Source organism: Puma concolor, chromosome D3 (genome assembly GCF_028749965.1).
Source record: "Puma concolor isolate L17-30 chromosome D3, mPumCon1.1.hap2, whole genome shotgun sequence".
Lineage (NCBI taxonomy): Eukaryota > Metazoa > Chordata > Mammalia > Carnivora > Felidae > Puma > Puma concolor.
This window is the reverse complement of record NC_141678.1, coordinates 41,526,276-41,546,304: the sequence shown is the minus strand read 5'-3', so window position 1 is coordinate 41,546,304 and position 20,029 is coordinate 41,526,276. Positions and strand designations below refer to the sequence as shown.

The window sequence follows — 20,029 nt, the reverse complement described above, 5'->3', positions numbered from 1 at the left end:
TATAGTTTACTATCATAAACTAGTTTTTCTCTGTGAGTTTCTTCTAATTAAGAGAAGACTATTTGTGAGCCACTGTAGAGCTATATCAGTCCTTCCCTAATACCAAGGTACAAGGTACTTGCTAACTGTACTTAGGCCACTTATGTTTATGTAGTATAAGCCCCTGCTACTTTTAGAAATTTGAAATATTTGTATCTTTTCCTTCTGAATCAGATAAATTTGTTGTACTATTACACATTACATACACTGAAAGATTAAATTTATGCCTCAAATTGTATTGGAAGCCAGAAGGCTGCTATTGTCAATGTTTTGATTCTGTTGTTTAAATAATATGTGTTTTTAAGTGTAGCTGCAATCCGACAGAGTAGGCCTTAAAAGAAAAATGTTAAATGTAGCTATCATCCTCTGACTGGAGATACTTACTTTTAAGTCTTTTTCCTGTTACCCATAAATGTACATACTTTAAGATAATTGAAATCAGAATGTAGATATGTTTTTTTTTTCTGCTTTCTTCTTAACACTTTAGTATTCCTGCTTACACATGTTGTTAGGTTAGCCTATCCCATTTATAAGAAGCTATGATTGCTACTAAAAATTTTCATGATTCTGAGTTATTTTTATAGGTAATGGGGAAAAGGTTTTAGTTCCAATGTATTTCTAAAAGTTTCTTAAACTAATATTTTTTGTATTTATTTTTTAAAGTTTTTGTTTGTTTGTTTGTTTGTTTTTCCATTTTGCTAAAGCAAAGAGAAGCCAGGCTTTGGAAAGTTGAGTATAAACAAACCCACATCTGAAAGAAAAGTCTCTGTATTTGGTAAAAGGTAATGATGTTTTTTTATTAGTTCTAATGAAGGTGTTCTCAAAAAATTAGATGGCATGGTCCCTTACAAGAGAAAGTTATAAACTAGCTTTCTTCTGTTTTAAATAGTTATATGGTTATATCTGCTTTAGATAGAGCTAAGAAATATATCAGCACTTCAGACCACTGTTTCATATTATAAGTGAATAGTTGATTGAAAATCCTGTATCTAGCTTTCAAATAGTATGGAATCATAGCATTTTAAAATTAAAAGGAACCATCATCTAGTTTGACATTTTAGTCCCCAACTTTTTTTATACTCTTAAATATTAAGGCTCTTTAGAGATGAAATGTTTGTTACCTTATGAAAAGTTTTTGCCTTGAAATCAAATTAAGGTATTTCTGGTAGTCATTCCAGTTGATGAAAAATCGTAAGGCTTTTTTTTTTTTTTTTTTTTTTTTAATTTATTTTAAGAGAGAGGGAGAAAGTGTGCACCCACCGGCAGGAGGAGGAGCAGAGAGAAAGGGAGAGAGAGAGAATCCCAAGCAAGCTTATGGTGTTAGTGCAGAGCCTGAGGCATGACTCAAACTAACCAATCATGAGATCATGACCTGAGCTGAAATTAAGACGCTTAACGGACTTAGCTACCCAGGTGCCCCTTAAGGCATTTTTGTAATGTAACTTTTCTCTTGGTGGTGAACTTAAGAGATAATGATGATTATTATAAAATTTAACATTTACTGAACATTTTTATAAGCCAGATGTTGTTTTAAATGCTTTATCTATGTTAACTCTTTTAATCCTCAAAAGCACCCTATGAATAGATATTGTCATTGTATCCATTTTATAGATGAGGAACTTGAAGCACAGAGAGCTTATTTACTCAAGGTCATAGAACTAGCAACAGAGACAGAATTTGAAACCACAGACTCTGGTTCTAGACACTATGTTCTTGAGCTATAAATTGAATGATACAGTATTTGGATTGGTTGAGGAATTCTCTTAAAATTTAAAAAAATATCTAAGGGTGCTGTTTTGTGTAGAATACAAGCTGTGTCTGGGGTACCTGGGTGGCTCAGTCTGTTAAGCATCCAACTCTTGATCTCATCTCAGGTCTTGATCTCAGGGTCATGAGTTCAAGCCCTGTATTGGGCTTCACACTGGGCATGGAACCTACTTAAAAAAAAAAAAAAAAGGGGGGGCGCCTGGGTGGCACAGTCGGTTAAGCGTCCGACTTCAGCCAGGTCACGATCTCGCGGTCCGTGAGTTCGAGCCCCGCGTCGGGCTCTGGGCTGATGGCTCAGAGCCTGGAGCCTGTTTCCGATTCTGTGTCTCCCTCTCTCTCTGCCCCTCCCCCGTTCATGCTCTGTCTCTCTCTGTCCCAAAAATAAATAAAAACGTGGAGAAAAAAAAAAAAGAAAGAAAAAGAGCCAAGTCTATACACATATTCCTTTTATGGTAAAAAAAAAAAAAAAAAAATTAAAGATTAAGTAATAGCAGTATGTAGAAAAGTGGTTTTCAAATTAGCAAATTGTCAGGAGAAAAATAGCTAATTAATCCAGGCCCAAGCTAAAGAACTTTTAGAGCCTTGGCAGGAGAGAACTTGCAAGCAACAAGCAAATTTGCAGGGAGAAATAAAGCTCTGATGAACGGAGTTCAGGTGTTAGAGCAATGTTCATTGCAACTTAGTTTTGTGGCACTTGTTCAATAAGAAAAATTATTATTCTCAGGATACTTAATAAACTACAGTTGTTAGCTAAATTGGGCCCCAAAGTTAGGCAAAAGGAACCATTATAAAGATATAAACAAAGTTTTGTTTGGGGGGGAGAAGGGCTTAAAATGGAGCATATACGTTGTATCCATTAATAACTAAAAAGTAGAACCCTGTATATTTATGGTAAATAAAAATCAGATAAATAATATTGCATGACACAAAATATTCATGAAAAAAAAGCATGCACAACCTATTTTAACATCTCAAAAGCAATTTTCCCACAAGAAATGATGGCAAATGAAGGGGTTGAGAGTGAAGAAGCGATGATGAAAAGCTAAAGAGGATGGTGAAAGGATTTAGATTATTGGATAGACTTGGAGAATGGTTGATACAGAAGATCTAGTAGACTCAAAGTTTAGATGATAGTATAAGTGTTAATGCAAAGCACCACAAGTGCATTTTTCTTTCCACCTCACTTTATACTTCTCATTGTTTGCTCTTTTTCTTTGCTTTGAATAAGAGAAAAGAATTGAACTTTAATGTTTGATGCTATTAAAATATAAAATCACCTTGAAATAATTTACACTTGACCACAGAAGGAAATAGTGTTGACTATTTATGTTTCCAGAACGAGTGGACATGGATCCCGGAATAGTCAATTTGGTATATTTTCCAGTTCTGAAAAAATCAAGGACCCAAGGCCACTTAATGACAAAGCATTCATTCAGCAGTGTATTCGACAACTCTGTGAGGTATTTAATGTTCTCTTAAGTATTTTCCATTAGTTTTTCTATTATCAAATGTTTGACGTTTCATAAAAATTATTGTAGTTTCTTACAGAAAACGGATATGCGTATAGCGTATCCATGAAATCTCTACAAGCTCCTTCTGTTAAAGACTTCCTAAAGATCTTCACTTTTCTTTATGGTTTCCTGTGCCCATCATATGAACTTCCTGACACAAAGTTTGAAGAAGAGGTTCCAAGAATCTTTAAAGATCTTGGGTTTGTATGTTATATTTCTTATTAGCCTAAAAAGATTGTTGGAACACAGAGAAGAATCAAACTCAATTGATTTGTGAAGATTTTGAGTCAGAGAAATCATCTTTTAAGTTGGTCACTGTGGGCAGCATATGTTAGGATAAATTTAAAAGGAGAGAAAAACCACTGTTTGGAGGTTATTCCTGGACTATTGAAGATGATAGATCATAAGGCCTTCCAACTACTGACGTGAAAAATAAATAGGATGGGCTGGGTTCGACAGATTCTATAGAAGCAAAAAAGACAGGATTGAAGCGCTGGAGAAAGTGGGATGGGATGAAGTCAAGAAGGGCTGTGTAGAATAAACACAAAGAGGATGGATTTGAGGATGAAGAGTACACTCATTGGAATACATTGAATTTGAGGGAACAAACAATCTTTTACAAGTCCAATATACTGGTTGTAAATCAAGCTCTGCAGCTTTAGGGATATATGTACAAAGTAATCTGCAGAGAAGAAACCAAAAAATACACAAAATCATTTGAGAATAAGATAACCAAGGACAGAATCTTGATAAATATGTTACTTCTAAACAAGTCAAGACTGTTGATATATATGTGGAATTTTTCTAATGTAACTTCGTGCTTAATTTAGCCCTTATTTTCACAAAATGAACATTGTTAGCTTATTTTTTTTCCCAATTTTTCATAGGTATCCTTTTGCATTATCCAAAAGCTCCATGTATACAGTGGGGGCCCCTCATACATGGCCGCACATTGTGGCAGCTTTGGTTTGGCTAATAGACTGCATCAAGGTATTTGATTTTTCATTTTAAAATGTATATGTAGAAAAGATTTTTTTTCCCCTCAAGGTAGTGTTATTTCTCTTTCAGTCTTTCTTTTGCTAGTTATGTCACAGTCTGCATCAGTTTTAATTTTTCAAAGCACATTTGATTTTAAGTTCTTCAAACTGTTAATAAATTGCTTCCAGAGGTGAGAGGAAGTAAGTAACACATTGGCAAGAAGATCATTTTCACAAGGTTTTAAAGCTTTTTAAAAAAAGTTAGTAGGAAATTATTTCTTCCATTATATACATAATTTGCTTTTCTCTTTTTTTAACTGAAATCCATATTCACTGGAAAAAATTTTGGAAAATACAGAAAAGCACACACAGAAAGTAATGTACCCATAATCCCCACAACTCAGAGACAACAATTTAAAAATGTTGCTGGACTGTAGTTTTAAAGATGGATTTTTGCTGCACAATTTAATGTGTTTTTTTTTAACTTTGGATATATACTGACAAATTCCCCTTCAGAAAACTTGCACCAGTTAAAAGCTCCTCAACAATGTGTGAGCATATGCATTTTCCCACTCTGTACACATCATTATTTTAAAATCTTTACCATTTGAGAGGTGAAAAAAAAAAGCTTGTTTAATATATATATTATTAAAGCAATTATGTTTTTGTATGGTTTGTCATTGATATTTTGTGTGTGTGCTTTTTTAGCCTATTTTATATTTCATTTTTTTGCTTCTGCTATTAATTTGAGCCTTTATATATTAAATGCTTTATATGTTAGCTTATCAATATTTTTAATGAACACATGACAAGCAAAAACATCATCTTTTCGTATTTGCAATTTTTGTTTTCAACTTGAACATTTTTCACATTTATTACAACTGCCTGTCTTTTGCCATTTTTCTATTTTCTTACTGATTTGTAGGAGCACCATTTTGTACATCAAAAACAATCAAATTGGGGAAATTAACTCTTATGGATATGGTGCAATTATTTTTTTCCTTTTTTTTCTTTTGATTTATTTACTCTATTTTGACTGTTGAGAAATATAAAATTTTATCTAGTCTAATTCAGTCTCTTCTTTTATAGTTTCCGAGTTTCCTGTCCTTCTTAGTGCTTGGAATCCTTAAAACTAATACTGTCCCCCTGGCATTCTCTTGGCTATTGGCAATCCCTTAACAAAATACAGGCAGGCACTACATGGATGGATTTTGACCCAAAAGACATCTCAGTACTTGCAGCACCACCATTGTCAAGATAGGAGTAGAAATCCAATACTATAGCCCATTAATACAACTCACATTTTACTGAACTTTATATATAACATTTGTGCATTCAGTTTGTCTCTTCTCAGTGATATCCATGGGCAGTGGATAGCTACCTCTCTGTTCCCACCACCAAATCCTTGTATTGTCAGAAGAACACTTTACCCTTGTTTGACTAAGCAGCTTATGTCATTCTTATGTGATTGGGAGATAGCATTTCCACAGTGATGCAGGAGCTCATGGAGTACCTGTATTGGCTTCTGTTGGAGAGAGACCCCTTGAGATGCCTCCAAGTGTGTTATATAGGTTGAAATCCCCTCCTTCCTATCTTGGTTTGCTTGAGGTGGTAGAATTGAACACTATAACAGTGTTAGAATCAATGAGAAATCATAGGCCTCTTGTTCTAATTATCTTTCCCAGTTAAGAATCCTAGAAATTTAGCCAGACTTAGGATGGCTCCTTTAGTCTCTGATTTGAAAAAAAAAAAAAATTCTACTTTTTTCTCTACTGTGTTTTTAATTTCATTGTATTGTAAATATCTTTATAAGATAGCTTGAAATTGAAAGAGTATAATGTCTCCCACATTGTTCTTTCTCAGGATTGCTCTGGGTATTTGTGGTCTTCTGTGCTTCTATATAAATTTTAGAATTATTTCTCTACCCCAGTAAAAAAAAAAAAAAAAATGTCATCGGAATTTTGAAAGGGATTGCATTGGTCTGTAGATTATAGATAGATGGCTTTGGGTAGTATGGACATTTTTTTTTCTTTTTTTTTTTTTTTAACGTTTATTTATTTTTGAGACAGAGAGAGACAGAGCATGAATGGGGGAGGGTCAGAGAGAGGGAGACACAGAATCTGAAACAGGCTCCAGGCTCTGAGCGGTCAGCACAGAGCCCGACGCGGGGCTCAAACTCACGGAGTGTGAGATCGTGACCTGAGCCGAAGTCGGCCGCTTAACCGACTGAGCCACCCAGGCGCCCCTAGTATGGACATTTTAACAATATTAATTTTTCCAGTCCATGAACACAGGATTATCTTTGCATTTATTTGTGTCTTCAATTTCTTTCATCAATGTCCTATAGTTTTCAACATAGAGATCTTTCACGTTGTTATTTAAATTCAGTCCTAATTATTTCATTGTTCTGATGGTATTGTCAATGGTGTAGTTTTCTTTCTTTTTCAGATAATTTGCCATTAGTATTTGGAACTGCTACTGAGTTTTATATTTTAATACTATGTCCTGCAACACTACTGAATTCATTGATTAGGTCTAACAGTTCTTTATGGAGTCTTTAGGATTTTCTATATATAAAATCATGTCATCTATAAATAGCCATAATTTTACTTATTCCTTTTCAATTCTAATGCCTTTTATTTCTTGTTTTATTTTCTTGGCTAGAACTTCCAGTACTAAGTTGAATAGGCGTGGTTGAGAGTGGGCACCTTTGTCTTGTTTCTGACCTTAGAGGAAAAACTTTCAACCTTTTACCATTGAGTATGATGTTAGCTGTGGGCTTTTCATATATGCCCTTTATTATGTTGAGGTACAATTCTTCTATAACTAATTTGCTGAGTTTTTATCATGAACAGATGTTAAATTTTGTCAAATGCTGCCTCTCCGTTTGCTGAAATTATGATTTTTTCATTCATTCTATTAATGAGTTATATCACATTTATTGATTCATGCATGTTGAACCATCCTTGCATGCTGCAGTAAATCATACTTGATGATGGTGAGATCCTTTTAATGTACTGCCAAATTTGGTTCGTTAATGTTTTATGGAGAATTTTGCATCTATATTCAGCAGGGATATTGGCCTGTTTTCTTATAGTGTCCTCATCTGTCTTTGGTATCAGGGTTATGCTGACCTTATAGAATAAGTTTGGGATTATTCCCTATCATTCGAAGGATTCTAAGGATTTGCATTAATTCTTTAAATGTTTGGTAAATTTCACCAGTGAATTCATCTGGACTTGGACTTTTCTTCACTGGGAGATTTTAGATTCCTGATTCAATCTAATAATTGATCTGTTTTCCTGTTCAGATATTCTCCTTCCTGATTCAGTCTTGGTAGGTTGTAAGATTCTGAGAATTTATCTGTCTTCTATGTTGTTAATTTTTTTGCCATACGTTGTTCACAGTGGCCTTTTATGATCCATTGTATTTCTGTGGTACCAGTATTAGTGTCTCCTCTTTTATTTATAATTTTGTTGGTTTAGGTATTCATCTCTTTTTTCTTTGGTTAGTCTAGCTTAAAGGTTTGTTGATTTTGTTTATCTTTTCAAAGAACCAACTCAGTATTAGTAATCTTTTCTATTGTTTTCTTGTTCTCAATTTTCTTTGTTTCTACTCTATTGATTCTTTTCTTCTAACTTTGAATTTATTTTGTTCTGCTCTTTCTACTTCCTTGAAGTGTATAAAGTTAGGTTCTTTATTTGCGATCTTTCTGTTTTCTTGATATATGCTTATATAGCTGTAAACTTCCCTCTAAAAATTGCTTTTGCTACATCCCATAAGTTTGGTATGCTGTGTTTCCATTTTCATTTGTCTCAGGATACTTTTTCATTTCCCCTTTAATTTCTTCTTTGATAGATTGGTTGTTCAGGAGAGTGACGTTTAACTTCCATGTATTCATGACTTTTCCAGTTTTCCTCCTGTTGTTGATTTCTAGTTTCATATTTAGAGAAGATACTTGGTATGATACTTGATCATACTAAGACTTATTTTGTAACGTAACATATTCTCTCCTAGAAAATTTTCCTTGTACTCATGAGAAGAATGTATATTTTGCTATTGTTGTATAGAATGTTCTGTAAGTGTCTGTTGAGTCCCATTTGGTCTGTAGGGTTTTCAAACTGCTATTTATTTATTCTGTCTGGATTATCTCTCCATTGTTAAGAGTGTAGTATTAAAGTCTCCAACTATTGTGTTGCTGTTATTTCTCCTTTTAGTTCTGACAGAATTTGCTTTATATATTTAGGTGCTCCAATGTTGTTTGCATAAATATTTACAAATGTTTTATCTTTTTTATAATGTTTATTTATTTATTTTGAGAGAGACAGAGAGGGAGTGCACCAGTTGGGGTGGGGGCAGAGAGGGAGGGAGGGTGAGAATCCCAAGCAGGTTCCACACTGTCAGCACAGAGCCTACCAGGGGCCAATGTTTTATCTCCTTAGTGAATTGACCTTTTTGTCATTATATAATGACTTTCACTGTCTTTTCTTACCATTTTTACTTTAAAGTCTGTTTTGTCTGGTATATCTTTTTTCATCCCTTCACTCTCAGTCTGTGTCTTTAAAACTAAATTGAGTCTCTTGTAGGCAGCATATTTTTGAATCTTATTTTTTGTCCATTCAGTCATTCTGTGTATTTTGGTTGGAAAGTTTAATCCATTTACATTTAAAGTAATTATTGGCGAAGGGTGCCTGGGTGGCTCACTCAGTTGAGAGTCCAACTTCGGCTCAGGTCATGATCTCATGGTTCGTGAGTTCAAGCCCCACATCAGGCTCTGTGCTGACAGCTCAGAGCCTAAAGCCTGCTTCAGATTCTGTGTCCCCTCTCTCTTTGACCCTCCCCTGCTCACACTATGTCTGTCTGTCTCTCTCTCTCTCTCTCTCTATCAAAAATATTTAAAATGAAATAAAATAAAATAAACAAATATTAAAGTAATTATTGGTGGGTAAGGACCTATTGCCATTTTTTTAAATTGTTTTCTGACTGTTTTGTAGGTCTGTTGTTCTGCTTGGTCTTTATTCTACTATCTTCTTTTGCAGTTTGATGATCTTTGGTATCAGCGTGCTTTGACTTTATCATTTTTTTATGTATCTACTTTGTGTTGTTTCCTTGTGGTTATCATAAGGCTTACATAAAACATCTTTAAAACTATACCATTCTATTTTAAAGTGATAATTTCAACAACTTCATAAACTTTACACTTTCACTTCTCTTTTTACATTTTAGGTTATTGATGTTACAGTTTACAAACTTTTTATATTGTGTTTCCGATAACCGATTATTTTAGTTATGGTTCTTTTTAACACATTTGTTTTTTAACTATTAAACTAGAGTTGTAAATTAATTACACAGTACCATATTAGAAAACCAGACTTTGTATGTTTATCATTACCAGTGAGTTTTACACTACCTTCATATGTTTTTACAATGTTGATTAGCATTTTGTTGCTTCCACTTGAAGAACTCCCTTTAGCATTTCTTGTAAGGCAGATCTGGAGGTGGTGAACTCCGTTAGCTTTTGTTTTGGAAAGCCTATATCTCTCCTTCATTTCTGAAGGACAGTTTTGCCAGATAATGAATTTGGGGTTAACCTTTTTTTTCCTTTCAATATATGTTTCAACATAGCCCAGTTTGGGTTCAACCTATTTGGGGTCTTTTGAACTTCATGGATCTGGATGTCCATTTCTCTTCCCAGGTTTGGAAAGTTTTCACCTCTTATTGCTTTAAATATATATTTTTGATGGGGCATCTGGGTGGCTCAGTTGGTTAAGCATCTGACTTTTGATTTCGTCTTTGGTCATGATCTCACAGTTCTTGAGTTCAAGCCCCACATTGGGCTCTGTGCTGACAGTGCAGAGCCTGCTTGAGATTCTCTCTCTTTCTCCCTCTGTCTCTCTGCCCCTCTCCCACTCACATTGTCTCCACCTCTCTGAAAATAAAGTATAAAAAAATGTTTTTTAATAAAAATAAATATACTTTCTGTCCCTTTCTCTTTCTCTTCTCCTTTTGAGATTCCCATAATGCAGATACTGTATCATTTGATGATGACCCATAAGTCCCATAGTCTTTCTTCACTGTTTTTTCATTCTTTTTCCTTTCTGCTTCTCTTACTGGATAATTTCAAATGTCCTGTCTTCTAGCCCACTGATTCTTCTGCATGGTCAACTCTGATTTTGAAACTCTATTTAATTCTTTAGATAAGTTGTTTTTTTTTTTCAGCTATCATTTGTTTAATTTTTTTTTTTTAGTTTTGTTTCTTTGTTGAATTTTTTGTTTTATTCTTGAATGTTTTTCTTTTATTTATTTATTTATTTATTTTTTTAATGTTTGTTTATCCTTGAGACAGAGCACAAGCAGGGTAGGGACAGAGAGAGAGAGAGAGAGAGAGAGAGAAAGAGGGAGACACAGAATCTGAAGCGGGCTCCAAGCTCTGAGCTGTCAGCACAGGGCCTCATGCAGGGCTCGAACTCACGGACTGTGAGATCATGACCTGAGCTGAAGTCGCATGCTGAACCAACTGAGCCACCCAGGCGCCCCACATGTTTTTCATTTAAAAAAAAAAAAATGTTTATTTATTTTGAGAGAGAGTGCAGGGGAGAGACAGAAAGAAGGAGAGAGAGAATCCCAATCAGGCTCCATGCTGTCAATGTAGAGCCCAACACGGAGTTCAAACCCATGAACCACAAGATCATGACCCAAGGCAAAACCAAGATTTGGACACTTAACTGACTGAGTCACCCAGGCGCCCCTCTTATATCATTTTTCTAATTTTGTTTAGTTGGCTCTGTGTTCTTATAGTTTACTAATCCACTTTGAGAGGATTATTCTGAATTAGTTCATAGATCTCCATTTCTTTAGGGTCAGTTATTGGAGTTTTATTCATTTCCTTTGGTAGTGCTATGTTTACCTTATTTTTCATGATCCTTGATTCCTTGTGATGGTACTTGCACATTTGAGTAAGTGGTCTCTTCTTCCACACTTGAGAGGATCTCTTTGGCAGAGACAGTTCTTTACCAGTCAGCTCAGATTGGGTTTTTAGATGTGTCCTTATAAACGTGGGGTTTATATCAAGGTCTGTTTTTGGGAAAGGTCACTGTCCATGCTCTGAGGATAGGGGAGAGAGGGAAGTGCTGCTGTCTGAGAACAGTTAGAGAGGACTGCTGGCTTGGTTCCCTGTCCAAGTGAAGCTATAGGGTAGGCTCCACAATTTCCTGGTCAGGCTTCCTAGATAGTTGGGACCAGCTACTGTAGTCAGCTGTAGGCAGTGCTAAAAATTAGCTTCCCTGCTTTGGTGGGGCAGGAGAATAGCCCCAAAGCCTCCATGGCTTGTTTGGGATCCGAAACCAATGGTATAAGTATGTGCTGAAATCCCTGGTCAGAAGAGGCTACCACTGATTTTTGTCTACATACAAGGAAAGCCATGAGCTATGCTCTCTCTTTAAGTGTCACTGTCAGTAGGGCTGTAGGATGGACCACACAGCCTCACATATCCTCTTATTAGGTTCCCTGGTCAGGTGGGCTGAAGAGTGTAAAGAGCACTGGACAAGACAGCAACTTAGATTCCATGCCTAGGAAGGGGGGGAGGGGGGCATATACATGCCCCAGGATTGGAAAGACTCTTGTTTGGGGATCAAACTAGGCAGGACTATGCTCTAAGTTCCCTGGCCTAACAGGCCACCATCCCAGCCCTGCAGATGGTAGGGCAACCAGTCAGATTCTCTACTCCAGTGCCACTGTAATCAGAGTTACAGGGTGAGCTAAATATACTCCTAGGTGCTCTGGTTAGGTTTTCTGGTTAGGTGGGACCAGAGGCTGTATTTGGCTTTGTGGGCTACTGAGATTTCCATGAGCTCTCGTTAGGAGGGTTGGAGGCTGTAGTCATCAGTGGGCAGGGCTGTGGATTAGATTCCCTACCAGAGTAGAAGAAGGAGGCAGAACAGACCCCAAGACCAGCAGGATTCTTCTTGGGTAGCTAATCAGGCAAACCTTTGGCCAGACAAGGTTTGCTGGCTTGGCTCTGCAAATGAACAAAGCCCCAGCCAAGCTCGCTTCACATGCTCCTGAGCTAGGCAGTTATTATCTAGGTGCTCCAGCTGGGCTTTCAGGTTGGCCAGGGCCAGAAGCTACACTAGCAACGGGTGGGGTCGTGAATAAGTTCCCCTGCCTGAGCAGAGCGGAAGAACAGACCCCAAAGGCTCTTTGTGGTCTTCACTTAAGCCAACCCATGCCCCAAGTTTTCTGTCCAAATGAGGTCACCAGCTTTCTCTGTGGATGATCAGTTCTGCCTTCCAGGCTCTTAATTCTAAGTGTTTGTGAGCCAAACAGCTTTTCAGGTGTCCCAGCTAGGCTTTCTGGTCAGATGGGGCTAGGAGCTACAACCGAGCAGTGATTAACTCCCCTGCCTGGGCAGAGTCATTTGTCCCTGTATAAGGGTCTTTTTGAACTTTGCAGAGTATCAACAATATTCACGTGGACTTTTGACATGACAGCACTTTCTTTATCTACCCCAATGACAAGGTAGAAGATTCTGTTCTTAATCTTGGGCTCTGCTATACATGTCTTTCAGATTTAGTTAAATCTGATTGTCACTTGAGACCTTGTCAAAGGAAGAAGTAAAGGATGAGTTGATAGAGCTCACCTACATCCACCTTAGATATACAAAAAAAGTCTTATGACTGCCTTTGGAATAGGAAAGGTGTAGATACGGCAAGCAGCTCTGGGCTAAGAACAATATTCTCGCTCAGGAATCTGGTGTGTAAGTCCTAGGATAAGAAAAGTTAATGAAACATTTTTAGCAGAAACCACATTCTTTTACATTCCTAATGCATAGTCCTTTTCTTAGAAGCTTAGTGTGCATTATACTAGATACACATTTATATATTTATATTTTATAGCAAATTCACTTATGTTTTCTAGAGTATTTTTCATGTTTGGAAGGTTATATTTTTAAAACAACTTATAGGGGAACCTGGATGTCTCAGTTGGTTAAGCATCTGACTCTATTTTAGCTCAGGTAATAATCTCAGGGTCGTGGTATCCAGCCCCACAATTGGCTGTGCACTGGGCGTGGAGCCTGCTTAAGATTCTCTCTCTCCCTTTGCCATTTCCCACTCGTTTGCTCTCTCTTTCTCTCTCTCTCAGAAAACAAAAAATATAAAAACACGTGTTCCAAAATGGAATTTCTTTGCCTTAAAAACTTTTAGCCATTTTCTTTTTAGCTTATCAATTATAAATATCTGAATATTTTGCTATAATGTATTCTCTATTTTTCATTTTCAAGCTTAAACAATTGTGTTTCTAAAGATTTTCTATTATAATCAATCTGAAGTTCATATTTATACATACCAAAGGAGTCTGTTGTTGATATGTAAGCACCAAACTTGAATTCATAATCTTTCTGGTTCACCTGTGGCAAGTTTTTTTTAGATTCTCAGAGTTGCATTAAAATGTATGTATATGCTTTCAATGGATTAATAGCAGCATAAAGATCAGCATATTTTATAGAACTAAATATGGAATCCATCCTTTTTTAATCCTAGTGGATTTAGTTACTGAAATATCAAAAGGATATTTTAAGCCTCAATAAAATAACGTCTCAAGAGACTTTCATTCATGCAGTAATTTAAATCCTTCTAAAAATGACACTAAAACAAATTTGTCAAAACATGAAAACTATGTGTTTTTCTCCTAACCTTTATCAACTTAAATATGTTGCTTGTGTACTTATCAGTTACATACCGCCATGAAAGAAAGCTCACCATTATTTGATGATGGACAGCCTTGGGGAGAAGAAACTGAAGATGGAATTATGCATAATAAGGTACCACAAACATGAGAGTTATCTTGGTATCATTAACTGTGTCACTATTGAAATTAGTCTTTTGTATAAGTTGTCTTTTTGCTTCCTGAAAAACTTCTAAAACTGATTTTTTTTTTTTATGTTAATAGAGGGGTGCCTGGGTGGCTCAGGCGGTTAAGCATTCAACTTAGGCTTAGGTTATGATCTCATGGTTCATGAGTTTGAGCCCCACATTGGATCTCCACAGAACCCACTTTGGATCCTGTCTCCTTCTCCCTCTCTCTGCCCCTCAGTTTCTTATGTGCTCTCTCTCTCTCAAAAATAAACAAACATTTATAAATAAATAAATAATAAGCAAACAAATATTAATAGATTTACTCTTGGAATCACATTGTAATTTCTTAAAACTAAGTAGGCATAGAAATTTCAAATGTTGGGGCTCTTGGGTGGCCGAGTTAGTAAAGCATCAGACTTCGGCTCAGGTCATGATCTCATGGTTCGTGAGTTCAAGCACTGCATCGGGGCTTCAGCACTGAGCCTGCTTCGGATCCTCTGTCTCCCTCTCTTTGCCTCTTCCCGGCTCATGCTCGAGTGCACACTCACTCTCTTTCTCTCTCTCTCTCTCAAAAATAAATATTAAAAAAAAAAAAAAGGAAATTGAAATGTTAACTAAGTTAAAAATGCAATGAAATTAGAAGTAAATCATAACATTATTTTATGTATAGATGTAATATTTCTTTATGTTTTAGAATGAAGATATCAATACTGATAACATAAGTCTAATATAATTCTTTGCCAATACAAAGCATAATCTTTGAGTCTTAAAATATTACATTGTAGGTTTTTTGTTTTGTTTTGGCCTTTTTAGTTAAGCATATTGCCACTTAGATCTGAGTTATCACTTCAAAAAGGGGTTGAGATAAAAGTAAACAGGTGGTCAAAATTGGTTCCCAAACCATACTTTATTGGAACTGAAACTATGTAACTAACCCCACCCTGTTTTCTAAAATGAGCAAATTTACGTGTGTAAATGGAGCAAATACCAACTCCAAGGAATAGTTTATAATATTGAAATTAAACATTAATGTGCCCTAGTACATGTAAAAGATCACCATGCAGGTCCCTAAGAAGAAAAACTATTTTCTGTTTCTAATTCTAACCTACGCTCTTTGAGCATCTGACTTGAAAGTGGCAAGAACTTCAGTTTCATCTTTTATTTCTACCTGGGAGATAGTTCAAAGAGGTATCTGAGTTTTTTTGTTTTGGGGTTTTTTTAAACAGAGAGTAACCCTACCTTTTACTGCTTCAGCAATGACCCCTGCTGGTGAAATAGTTAGAAAGCCTTTGATCCTACTTGAGAGAATTTTCCTCCCATGTTGCAATATGTGTACTGGACTAGATTTAGTTGTACCTCAGTTTTCAAGCCAAATATAATTACAGCATTTATTAAATATTAATTTTTTTATATTTATCCTAAAGGTTAAACCAGTAAAAGGTATTTTCACTCTTTTAGCTATTATTTCAGATGAAAATATACAAAGCAGCACTTTGGAAATTATAAAGTGCTATTTTTTAATTAAAGAGGGTTATCAAAATATCCAGTTTCACCAGATTCTTTGCCTCAGCTTTGTAGATCCAGAAACTCAGTTTGTTACTGGCAGAGCATTTGACTGCAGAAATTCAATTTGTTTTTTTAATCTGCAAAATCAAAATTGACCAAACTTAAAGAAACTGATTCATTGTCACCAAATTCATAAGAGACTGATCTGAAAGAGAATGAAAATGTATTAATTTATCATTAGTGGTATACCTTTCCAGTTAGAAGAATGCTATTCAGGGTATCCTTTCCATATCAACCAAATAATATGAAGGTTGCTTAATTAGAGAATCCGCACAAAGGGAATTGGTTTGTCTTGAGGGATATTTCTTTCATCTAGGCTTTGGAAAATTCTGATCAGCCATCCTCACCTCCTAACAAAGTATGCATCTTCAAAGTGACCAAAGCACCACATAACTACAAACTGTAGTGTTACTTTCTTTTGGATAAATATTAAGGATTCTAGTACTCTACTGTTTAGATCTCTACTAACCATGCCACTTTTGAGACTGAAGTAACAATGTATTTATAGCCTTCATTCTGATTTTCACAGCTAGACATTGTCAGTTTGATTGTACCTAGGTGATCATCAATTCATTTACCTTTTTCATAAGGTTCATTCATAGGGATGATCTATCCCTAAAGGTAAATGTGCATTTTATGTTGAATTTGTTTATTTTTTTTTAATGTTTATTTATTTTTTTTTTTTTTTTGAGAGAGAGAGACAGAGCAAGAAGGGGGGGAGGGGCAGAGAGAGAGGGAGGCACAGAATCCAAAGCAGACTCCATTCCAGGCTCTGAGCTGTCAGCACAGAACCTTACATGGACCTCTAACCCACAAACCATGAGATCATGACCTGAGCCGAACTCGGAGGCTTATCCAACTGAGTCACCCAGGCACCCCTGAATTACGTTTATTAATAAGCTTCCTTATTTGACCTCAAAATTCTGAAGGTGTGGTTTCTTTACTAAAAATCACCATTATCCAAATTTAAGTGTTCTTTTCATTCTCATTCACATTAGAAACAGCAGACTAAGCAAGTCTGTGTAACATAATTATATATCCTAGGTTTGTGTCTCATTTATAGGAGTTCATATAACTACTTAGTAGTCTTGACCTTTATTTTTTAATTCAAATTTAAATTCCCACTTAGAAAAATGGAACACACTAAATAGAGAATAATGGCTTTTTCTAAAATCTGCTTAACCCAATCAGTTGTTTTTGGACTACACCATAAAATGCTATGAGAGTTTCATGACTGGTGCCGACAGCTTTGAAGAGATGAACACAGAGTTGCAGTCAAAGCTGAGTAAGTGTTCTCATTCCTAGTGTGCGTGCTTTTAGTCATGTATTAAACTCTATTCATGGAGCTATAGCTTATTTAACCACACCCAGTGTTTAGATGAGCTATTCTAAATTTGTTTGGATGCCTACTGATTTTTGTCTTCATTGTTTCTTTGATGGAGAAAAGTTAGTTAAGCTGAAAGAATGCTGATGTTAGAGTCAGACCTGAGGCAAAACCCCTTCCTGCCTATGTGACCTTAACAAATTAATTAACCTCTCTAACAAAGTTTTGCAAGATTAGGTAGCTGTGTACATAAAGTATCAAACACACTACCAGGAACACAGAAGATAATCACCAAATGTTATTCCTGTGATATCCCTATAATATTCTTGCTTTACTGTTTGAGTAATTAAAATTAATGGGCCATTATATTTCCAAAGAAAAAAATTCTTTATTTTTCCACTCAGTGATAATCTAGTGACATTCAGTATATACTAGCTAACTCTAAAATGTTCCAGAGGTATTCTTTTACATTTCTTTCCTTTTATTGACATAGTCTTGTATATAAAATAGTAGAACTGTGGGTAAAATAGATAAATTTAATGGAATCAGTGGAATCCAATGGAATCAATCCAAACAGGAGAATATCACCTTGCCACTACTGGCAGAAAAGTTGAAAGCATTTCCCTTATGTTGCCATGGGATGTATCTTGCTGAAGTAACAGGACAACTTCAACTTGTCCAACATAAGAAAGGGACCAAGGTAAACGATGTTTCATTTTAAAAGAGGAAAATTCACAGTGATCTAATATAAAAAGCATCTAGTGAAGTTTTTGGTGTTTTTTTTTTTATAATTAGTTAAGCCAATTAATAGTATTCATTTATTCAAACAGTAATTTATTATATGCCTACATTGGTCAAGCCACCATTTAGGCACTGAGAATACAGTCATGAATAAGAGATAGAAAATCCCTGCTCTATGAGGCTACCTCTAACAGAGATGATAATCAAATAACTGTAAACCAAAGGGTGGCAAGTACTATGAAGAAAAATAAAGCAAGGTAAGGGAATAGACAGTGTAGTAAAGGGAAAGGTTTGCTATTTTAGAGGGTAGTATATCCTTCACTGGTAGTATTTTGACCAGTCTAGAAGGAAGTGAGGGAGAAACCAGTGGTGAAAACCTGGGGGAAAATGTTTCTAGACAGAATTGAGATCTCACTAAGTTTTGGGGTTTTCTCTCCAGAGGATTTATTTAATGTAGATGCTTCCAAGCTGGAATCATTAGCAGCAAAAAACAAAGCATTGAATGAACAGATTGCAAGATTGGAACAAGAAAGAGAAAAAGAACCGGTTAGTAAACATGCTTATTATCAGTAGGCTCATATACTTAGCTCTTTTGGATTTTTGGATTTCCTTAGAGAACGCCAGCTATTTCTTTCCCTAAGATATAAATAAATAGCAAAATAAGCTTCTTAAAAGTTAATTTTTTTACATTGGACAGAACTCCCCATGAAAACATGTTTGGTGTCTCTAGAGCTTTGTTTTCCCTTGTGATTGATCAGTCTTGTGCTAATGGTGTTCACAATATGATGAAAGAGTCTAACCTACTTACATAAGACCAAAAAGATCTTTTGAACAAGGTCCCCATGTTACACACCTCTAGGGAACACTATTTACAAGAAGCCCTGAGTTATGTAGTTAATGAAAAGGGAATGGTGTTAAGTGGGTTTATATAATATATTATATTCTTAGGGTTTTCTAAAAGCTAAGTGATAATATCCAGATATCTAATTTTATTTTGTGTATTATACTATTGAACTATCTAGAGTGTTCTGTAAAATATCAGATTTTAAATGTTTTTGCTCCTTCATCCTGGCCCTTGACTTTTTGTATCCCAAACTGACTTCCTGAAAACTACATCTTAATTAGGTAGTAATGCCAAAGTTTCCTTTTAGTTCTTTTGACTTCCTCTAAAAGTGAAAGGAAAATGTAATATACTTTTCTCTAAGATGAATTTAAATAATATTGTGTCACTTTTAAGTAAGTATGGAATGGTTATCAATAAGAATATGTTCTTTTCTTTTAAAGAATCGTCTAGAGTCATTGAGAAAACTGAAAACTTCCTTACAAGCAGATGTTCAAAAATATCAGGCATACATGAGCAATTTGGAGTCTCATTCAGCCATTCTTGACCAGAAATTGAATGGTCTTGATGAAGAAATTTCTAGAGTAGGTAAGTACAACCAATGAATGCTAAAAGAAGACATTCAGACTGGAATGTGGACTTTCCTGGGGTTTATCACATGCAGAGAGAGCTTTGTCATCCATATCTTTTTTCCTTTAATGGTGAGTGGCTATAGCAGGCTACCAAGTTTTCAGTGCCTTCTACATATATTAGTTTTCTGAGGCTGCTATAAAAAAAAAAAAAAAAACACAAATTTGGTGGACTAGAACAATAGAAATTTTTTGGCTCACTGTTCTAAAGGCTAGAAGTCCAAAATTTAGCATGGCTAAGCTTCCTCCAAGGACTCTAGGGGAGAATTCATTCCTCATCTCTTCCAGCTTCTGTTGTTCTTGGCATTCCTGAACTTTTGGCCATGTCACTCCAGTCTCTTCTTCATCCTCACATTGCCTCTTCTGTGTATCTGTCTCTCCTCTTTATGTTAATTTCTCTCAGCCTCTATCTTTTAAGGACATTTGTGATGGCATTTAGGACCCACTAGATAATCCAGGGTAATCTCATCTCAAAATACTTAATGTAATTATACCTGCAAAGCCCCTTTTCCAAATAAGGAAATGTTTATAAATTCCAGGGATTTGGACTACGTAACTTTGGGTGGCCATTAATTAGTCAACCTACTGTACCTTCTAACGTGTTTTCAGGTGTCTGATTTTTTTGAAGCAAAGAGGGACCTAACTTAAGAACATATACTACCTGATATAAATATTTATTCTATTCCACCTTGTAATTAGTAAACCAGATTCTTTAATCTTTGCTGGCTTCAGTCTACTACAATTATCTTATGATCCATCACTACCTCCTAAGCTACTTGG

General features: G+C 35.6%; 1 protein-coding gene across 1 annotated transcript in view; it reads left to right on the top strand.

Moving 5' to 3' along the window:
- The window catches only part of NDC80 (NDC80 kinetochore complex component), a 62,783-nt gene that overhangs the window by 2,224 nt on the left and 40,530 nt on the right, over window positions 1–20,029 (top strand). The window contains exons 3-10 of the mRNA XM_025931259.2: window positions 744–821; window positions 3,143–3,266; window positions 3,345–3,517; window positions 4,205–4,307; window positions 14,025–14,114; window positions 16,906–16,999; window positions 18,219–18,325; window positions 19,064–19,208. Of these exons, the coding sequence (XP_025787044.1) occupies window positions 744–821; window positions 3,143–3,266; window positions 3,345–3,517; window positions 4,205–4,307; window positions 14,025–14,114; window positions 16,906–16,999; window positions 18,219–18,325; window positions 19,064–19,208 (914 nt within the window). The remainder of the gene's footprint in view (window positions 1–743; window positions 822–3,142; window positions 3,267–3,344; window positions 3,518–4,204; window positions 4,308–14,024; window positions 14,115–16,905; window positions 17,000–18,218; window positions 18,326–19,063; window positions 19,209–20,029) is intronic.